Source organism: Lepisosteus oculatus, chromosome 18, assembly GCF_040954835.1.
Source record: "Lepisosteus oculatus isolate fLepOcu1 chromosome 18, fLepOcu1.hap2, whole genome shotgun sequence".
Lineage (NCBI taxonomy): Eukaryota > Metazoa > Chordata > Actinopteri > Semionotiformes > Lepisosteidae > Lepisosteus > Lepisosteus oculatus.
The window spans coordinates 10,621,318-10,630,012 of record NC_090713.1 but is presented as its reverse complement, the minus strand read 5'-3'; the positions used below and the strand labels follow the sequence as shown (position 1 = coordinate 10,630,012).

The 8,695-nt window shown below is 40.3% G+C and overlaps 1 protein-coding gene across 1 annotated transcript; it reads right to left on the bottom strand.

The window, feature by feature from the left end:
* Positions 1-1,311: 1,311 nt before the first annotated feature.
* Positions 1,312-6,920, bottom strand: LOC107076478 (stonustoxin subunit beta-like). The gene is made up of 5 exons (XM_069180179.1): positions 6,914-6,920; positions 6,038-6,224; positions 5,363-5,536; positions 2,490-2,536; positions 1,312-2,123 (listed from the first exon to the last, which is right to left on the bottom strand). Exons 1-5 carry the CDS (start codon positions 6,918-6,920, stop codon positions 1,591-1,593), a joined length of 948 nt encoding a protein of 315 aa, XP_069036280.1. The 3' UTR covers positions 1,312-1,590.
* Positions 6,921-8,695: the final 1,775 nt, after the last annotated feature.

The window sequence follows — 8,695 nt, the reverse complement described above, 5'->3', positions numbered from 1 at the left end:
TTGAGGTAACAATTGAATTCTCGAGCTGTAATGCAGAATTCAGCTGCAATGCAGAATGCAGCTGTAATGGATTCAGATCTCCCGCGGACAAAAAAGAACAGTGGCAGGCTGTTGCTGTGTCCAATCGGTGTTCTCTGGCCCGTTGCCAAGCAGTGGCCGGTGCGGCTGGCAATGTGGGAGAAGGAGGGAGAGATTCCTGCTGCGATGTGCTGCTGATGCTCTCTGAAGACCTGCTAGTTTCTTTGGCTGAAACTAGCAGAGGTTGTGCACGGGAGAAAAGTGTCTGTGGGTCCAAGCAGGTCACACTCTTTAGACAGGAAGAAGACCGGTTCGTTCCTGATGTAACACTAGACCTGAATACTGATTTCAGCTCTCCACAGTTCCGAACGTAGTTCACTTGTTGATCAGGTGAGCGTTCGCAGTGGGTTCACGAGGCTTGCTGCTGGGCTAACCTCGGGTGGATCCTTTGGTTACGCGCTGGCGACCTCCGTTCTCGACTCTTAGAACAAAGAAAAGTCCTGGCAATCTGACACACTGGCTGTTACATGATTGTCCGAGCTGAGTCTGAGAATGTCCAGGAGGCACCCCGGGGAAGCCCTGTGCTGCTTGTTTTACATGGAGGAACTACGGTCGTTCATTGGTTGAAAGTTTCATGGGCATCCGAGACCCACGTGGGGTTACTCTGCCCTACCTGTTCCTGATTGGCTGATCTAGGTGGAGGATGAGTAACCATGCTCTCTGACCCTGGGGTTGTAAACCAATTGGGATGAGGCTCTCACTTGGAATCTCGCAGACAGTAAGGCGCCAGAGACGACCATTTATTAGGGTGGCTGATGTGTCTCAGCTTTGGGAGTTGTTCCTTATGAGGACACTCTATCAGCTAGAAAAACACCTTAAACCAAGTGGAATGGCCTCTCTGTATCCAGCACCACTTGAGATGAGGGAGAGAGAGACTGGCAAGGGAACAGCAAACTTAATTCCTGTATTTTAATAAGCTTTGCCGCTACAATAGTATTATTATTAGACATTTTAGGGCTAAAATTAAAAACAATTAATTGTCAATTAAGAAATGATGTCCTTAAATTATTTTTAACAGTCAGATTTACAATCCTCTATTTACAGTAGAATGCATGTATTCACTTAATTACATATACTATACAGAAAGTGTTATAAAATACAATATTCACATCCATATAATCAGACTAGTACTACCCTGTTTATAGCACAAGAGTAATTGTTGCCTGACAACCTTGGTCTTGTCTCTTTCGGTTCTTTTCAGCCATTCACACTTGTTTAAGGCAAAGCTGTGCTGCCTCAGGAACATTGTATTTCACCTGTGGACTGCCTTGAAAAGGTGGATTCCTCTGACTTAAAATTGTCACTTTCCTTGAGCTCACGGGAAAGCAATTCCAGGACTGTTTTTTGTATCACATTACCTGTACATTTTAATCAACGAGCATTGCCCAACCTGCATGTAAGCAAAACTGAAAAATACACTTAATTTGATAAACATTTTGAACACAAATTTTGAAGAAGATACAGAGGGCAAATGAGAGATGGAAAAAGACCTTCTCCCAAAGGACATAGCAGTTATTCTATCTGACACAGCGAGACAGTGGAGTCAGGACCCCAGACCCAGAATCCAGGGTACAAAGGTTCAGTGAAAGTGGTGAAGACAGTGTGGAGTAGAATTGGTGTGTCAGGGGAGATGCTGTAAAATGACAATGTGCCAGCTGGGCAGTCCAGATACACTCCTATTCTGGAGGAGGACAGAGTGACAGGTATGTCAGCCCGGCTCTCCTTGTGACAGACGGAGTAAAACTGGTCACTGCAGTTAAAAGACCAGGACTTGTTGTTGGATCCAAGGGGACCCTGACTCCATCCTTTCCTGCTAATTTCTTTATAGGCGACTCCAACAGATACCCATTTCCCACTCCACTCAGCCTCCCAGTAACATCGCCCAGTCAGCTCCTCTCTGCACAGAACCTGGGACCAATAGTCAAATCTCTCAGGGTTATCAGGACATGGCTGTTCCTGTCTCATAACTGTGACTTTCCGGTTTTCCTCTGACAGAGCAAGACGTCTGTGGGCTGTTTCTTGGTTCAATGTGAGATCACACGCATCTGAAAAAAAGAAAACAACTCCCCTATAAAAAAGTGGATCACATAAAATATTACAACTGAATGCAATAAATTTAATAAGAAAAAGATTAGTAAGGAACTGGAAAAATTAAAAGTGAAGAGGTGAACAGAGAGAGGAAAAAGAAATTGCACAGATACAGTAAGATAGGAAATGTTAAATCAGAAAGATATGACAGAGGAGAGCCCTGTAATACACAGTTAACTGACTGGAATGAAGTTTGAGAGAGCAACATAAGACAGAGGGATGACAGATGTCGGTAGATTCAGGAAAAGTCCACTTTGTCTTCGTCCTCCTCTGTGCCCCCTCTCCCCTTTTTTGTCTGCGTAAACAATTAAAAACCGACTCACATTTCAGCAGTCCTGGTTTGTCCCTGTCCTTTCCAATGTGGTCAACACTGTATGAAAACAGAACAGACACACAGATTCAGGCACACAGAGACATGCCTGCATACTGGCAGAAGACTGTGGTGTCAAAGATCCACAAGTTCGACAAGCCTTATTGAATGCATGACGAGAGTCTAAGTAGTAACACCTTACAGTGCTTATCACATTTGTGGAACTCCCTGCCCAAATCCATCAAGATGTTTTGATTACAGATTTTTTTTAAGCATCACTTAAACCTGGCCAGGTTAGAACACAGTGGGCAGGTCAAGATAATGTTAGTTATAAAGACAATAAAGGGTCAAACAAGGTCACTTGATAGCTGTTAGTGGACCTGTAGTAAGGCCTAAACAGTCACTAAGTGTGGTGTAATAGACAGGCCCTACCTCACTGAGTGAACTGGTTGTGTACCTGTTTGTATATGTTATCTCCACACACTGTCATTCAGTTTTTACACTGCTTTGTTTTTTCATGCTTTCACACCAACTACACTTCACAAAACAGACTTCCAGAATGACAAGACAGGTGAGAAGACCTGCTACAATCTGAAAGCACTTTTCCACCCAAACCCCTCTGACCCCTTACAGTAGGTCTCATGTGCTCACATAGCTCCCCTTCAGGTGGAGACTTCAGGTCTTCTCCACCTGCTGTCTTCCTGCATACCGTGCTTAAATAATAAACTGAAGTAAGCACCTTGTGAATGTCTGTGACCAACAGCCACCCAGGCCATGCCTCTTCTCCAATGCCTCTCCAGTCCACGAGTAATCACACATGGGTTTCTGCAGCCTACAGTCAGTCTGCTGTCCACTGTTGCCACATCACTGGCTACTGCAGCCAGCAGCCTCTGCTGCCTTTCTTTAAAGTCTCTCTTTGGTCCTCGTTGGCGAAGAACCCACGGCTGATGAATCTGCCTTTTCAGCACAATAACTTTAGACCCTCAGCTAACCAACCCTTCTGTGACTCTGGTTAGCACACACAAACATGTCCGTCTCTGCTGTCACTTTCCCTCCTGCCCCTCCAGTCAGTGTACAGAAGCTGCTTGTATCTCTCTCGCGCTAGGTCAGCCTGTACTGCACACAGACACTTACCTGCAGCGGATAGAAGAGATTTTTCCACTGACATATATTACTGCTGTTGTATAGCTCTTGTTGAAAAGTTCTAATAAAATTGATTATTGTTAGTTGCATTGTCACTAGAATAATAGCTACTAAATTTGGAATTCATCGACTATAGCCTTTGACCGTTTTGCAGAAGTTATGTTTTGCCAAGCTGTTTATGACCCACCTGGGGAAAAATATCAACTTCTGGAGGTAAGAAATTGTAGAGTTTGTAGTGTTGTGGTTGTTAATGAAATGATGCATCGTTTTATTGCAACTGTTACCACAGATTCCTGCAAACCACTTGGCAGTGGCCCAGCTCTCTTGGTACATAAAAGAATAACAATGATAATGTTTAACATTTAATAGAAAATAAAGATGTCTGTGTAACATCTCAGAGTACTCAACTCAATTACATCACTAAAATGGCAATGAACATATTTACTGCCAAAACAGTTTGTAAACAACTAAAGCTACTATGGGCTGTACATCAACAGGAAATAAAATTAAAAAGTGGTCAAGAGGCCATTACGGTTTTAAATACTATGAAAGGGCAGCAGGTTCAGATAAGATGGTGGCCTTGTCTGGACCACATTCATCATAAAGCTGTGGAGAATAAGCTAAGCTGTGTTCAGTCACCTGAACAGTTGCTGGGAGACAGCTGGTCAGTTGACAATTTGAAAAGCAGGAATCAGAGGCTTTCTGGGTCAGTTGATCGATCTGCTGTCTGGAGGCCAGAAGGCAGATACTTGATGTGTGCTGTACACCATAGGACTCGCTGTGGGCTGTGGACCTAAAGAACTTGTGAGTTTTCTGGAACTGAGAAATTTGTGAGTGTTTATGAATCTTATATATATATACTATGTATGTCTTATATATAAAAGGTTTTTGGAGAGTCTCAGAGACAGACAAGTTTTGGTGAGTGATTTGATTTTGTGGAGTATCAAAAACATACATTGTTGAAGTAGCATTCAGTATTTTATTTGATAAGCTGTTTAAAAACTGATACAGGACTTGTTCCTCCTGGAATGGTAGGTTAGACATGCATCTTTGTGTTGTGTTTAGGTTTGATCATGGAATGTCTTTATTTGTAGGCTTTGTAGGTGATCTTCCACCTCAAGAATAAACAATTATAGAACACTATTATAACATTCTATAGAGCCAGCAGCTACAGAATACCACCCTGCAATTCACAACTGGCAACCCACTGAAGCTAAGCAGGGGTGAGCCTGGCGAGTTCCTGGATGGGAGACCTCATGGGAAAGCTAGGGTTGCTGCTGGAGGAGGTAATAGTAGGGGGTGCTCACCCTGTGGTCTGTGTGGGTCCTAATGCTTCAGTATAGTGACAGGGACACTTTACAATAAAAAGGAGCTGTCCTTTAAATGAAATGTAAGACCAAGGTGCTGACTCTCTCTGGTCATTAAAAATCCCAGGGCATTTCTCAAAAAGAGTAGCGTACCCCGACATCCTGGCGTTTACCATGGCCCCCTAATAATCCCCATCTCTGAACTGGCTTCATCACTCAGTTGTGATAGCTGATGTAAGTAAGCATACTGGCACACTGTGGTTGCTGTCACATCATCAAGGTGGGTACTGCACATTGGTGGTGGAAGCAAATCTCCATTACCTGTAAAGTGTGAGTGCAGTGTCCAGAAAGGTGCTATGTAAGTATAAGGAATTATTATTCTATGACTTCCTCTTTTGTCACTGGCAGACCTTCTACTCTTAGTCTCTATACTTACTTCAGTTTCTGCAGTTTACATTTTTTATCCTCCAGGACAGCAGAGAGTAGTTTCACTCCAGAGTCCCCTGGATGATTGTAGCTCAAGTCCAGCTCTCTCAGTCTTGAGGTGTTTGATTGTAAAGCTTCAGCCAGAGCTGCACAGCCAACCTCTGTGACCCAACATCCAGAAAGCCTGAAGAGAGAATAGCTCATCAATATCCCAACTCATGCATATATAGTTCCTTTTTTGTAGTCTGGCTCTACTTACATTGTTAATTCAGATGCTTATGTCTCACTGCTCTGCCTAGCATCTTAAAACCTACAAACTTTGGATTGACCAAACCTCTGAAATACCAATACTGCACACAACTGAAAAAACTTAATGGGAACTCATAATTAGCATCTTAGCTAATTATTTATTTAAGCAGATGTGTCAATTAAGATCACATCATTTAAAAAATAATATGGAGAGTATAGTCACATGTGTGCCACACAACCAGGTGGATTGAACCCTAAAAACCAGTCCACATTGGTGTTTGCATGATGCCCATATAATTTTGTCAACACCTCTTTAGATTTTAATATTTTGAAAAAAGTCAGGAAAATGGGGCCTTTAATAGAAAATAAAGATGTCTGGTTACCCTTTTGCAGTACTCAACCCAATTACTGTAGTTCACAGCATTCACAAACTCACCCCAGTCTTTCTAGTTTACAATGCGGATCCTCCAGTGCAGCAGACAGTTCCTTTACTCCTGAATCTCTCAGATCATTGTCCCTCAGGTCCAGGTCTTTCAGCTGACACTGGGCTGTCCGGAGAGCTGAGGCCAGTGCACTGCAGGTCCCCTCAGTGATAAGCCAATAACCTAGGCTACAGGGAATAGCTCAGGGGTTTATTTGTAAATCCGAAAGGAGCGTGTATGAATACTTGTAGGATTAATATATAGTAAAACTAGGAATTACACATATAACTCATTTAAACTATGCTTTGTTAATGTGGAGAATACGTGTAGAGTTAAAATTACGCCACATTGAAATAAAAGTTAATGTTACGATTTGTCCTTATTTACGCTGTTAAAATACCGACAAAATCGAAGCTAATTTTTCATCAAGCGCAACACATTGATTTTTGAGTATACAACATTCTAAAAAAGGTGTTACAGGTTATGATTCTAACAAAAAATACCAAGATAAATATTTTACAGTTCAAAAACCTATGCTGTTTTCTTACAGACAACGTATTTTCTATGTAAAACCATACACGTTTACACATTACATTTAGTTTGTCAAGTTATATAACTTATATAATATAGGTTTATTAATCAAGATTATCTACAAAGTAGGGATAGAAAAAAATGTTCATTTAAAACAGTCAGGTGAGACAGCTCATGTTTCCCATGATTGGCATGACATTCTTCATTGGTGTTGTTTAACTTTGAACTATTAAAATGGAGAAGGAATTGTGTTGTTTTGATACACCTGTTTAAGTTTTCTCAGTAACCATTATAATAAAAATAATCTGAAATCTAGATTATTTAAATTCTGATTCATCTTAATGTATTCATATGTGTACATGTCATTCCTGTACCTGACCTACGTTTTTATTTTTATTCCAGCAGCTTCACTTCTATTTCCATGTATTTTCAGACATGGAGTATTTGACAACATTGCTGTTTGGTAGCCATGTTTTAATTATTCCAGTTCTATTTTTCCAATTACATTATATTTGCATCCTAATGCAATTTACTTTATTTATTAAGTTTTGTTTCTAATACTCCTGGCATGTAGGTTACACACCTAGAGTAATTAGCTGCAAGTTCTTATACAATTTGTTTTATCTCTTTGCATCTGGTCCCTTACAGATTGTACTGTATGTGGATTCATCCCCTTTTTCCATTTTATTACAGGAAATATTTTGTGATAAATGTACTCTGCCTGTAGTATGCACTACATACTGTAGTATGCATTCCAATGATAGATAAGATTTTATTGTCTCCTGAGGACACACAGCACTCCTGTACATTTAAATAGAATGCAAACAAAAAAAGAAAAGAAAAACATTGCACATTATTCTATTACAAAAAATAAGAAAAACATTGCACATCACTATTGCACATGTACAATATAACACATAACAACATGTAACACATCACAAAAACATATTGAACTCAAGTGGGTTGTAAGAGTCAAAATTGTGTTTACCCTTGACATTTGTGTTGACAGCTTTAATGGATAGTGGTTTGTATCTGTTTGACTTACATTTGGGAACCCTAACACATTTGCCAGAAGGAAGAAGTTGATATTCAGAGTTGAGGATGTGGGAAGGATTTGATATAATTTTTTCTTGCTTGTTTGATTATGGATTTTTCAAAGATTGTCTGCAGGGAGGGATGCTGTTTCACTTCCATGACATTCAAAGCTGTCTGGATGAGGCAGGTAATTTGCGATTTTAAATGAACTGATAGCTTACCAAACCACACTGTAATACCATATCTGATATGCTGTCGATTACAGCATGGTAAAAGAGTAGTATTACTTCCTGTTGAACCCCAAACACTCTTAGTCTTCACAGTAAATATAAGCGCTGCTGAACTTTGGAGCACACTCAACATGAGTAGACCAGCACGGTTACGGTATGCATTAAGCCAAGAACAGCTGTATCATCTGAGAATCTGAAAATTAAGTTGCTTTGACTACTGCTTGTACAATAATTTGTATAAAGTTTAAACAGAACTGGAGAGCTCACACAGCCCTGAGGGGCATCTGTGCTAATAGATCTTGACTCAGAAAGAGTTTTGCTGACCCTGACATACTGTGTACGATTTGTTAAAAATGAATGATACCATCATATAACGTTATGGTTAACGGACATTTGCTTCAACATACTTATGAATAGATGGGGCTGCAGCATATTAAATGCAGAGCTTAAGTCCACAAACAGCATCCGAGCATAGGCAATGATACATTGTATTTTAAGTTATAGAAAAAGATACCTAGTAAAAAAGACAAACACCATTTCCAATGCTTTTTATATGAACTGGGCCCAGTCTTTCATGACATATGGTAATCTACAAATATAGCCATTCAAATTGTGCTGTAAATGCCTGGTCTAAAGCAAGCTCACTGTGGCATATTGCAATATCATCTGGCATACTGAACTATTAAAATACTGACAAAATCTTAGCTAATTTTTCATTGGCCAAAGAGAATTGAAAGGTGGCACTAGTAGTGTGTTAGATGATAGTGAAACCACAGCTTCATTTAATCTGTATTACTAATTTTCCTTAAATCCACTTAACATGGAATATTAATATATAATCATGTAACAAAAGGGAAGTTTTGGTAGGTGAAAATA

Coding starts and splice junctions, on each gene's coding strand:
- LOC107076478 (XM_069180179.1), bottom strand. Junction 2,537..5,362: donor TGTAAACTGCAGAAACTGAA/GTAAGTATAGAG, acceptor GTTTTCATACAG/TGTTGACCACATTGGAAAGG. Junction 2,124..2,489: donor CAAACCAGGACTGCTGAAAT/GTGAGTCGGTTT, acceptor TCTTTTTTTCAG/ATGCGTGTGATCTCACATTG.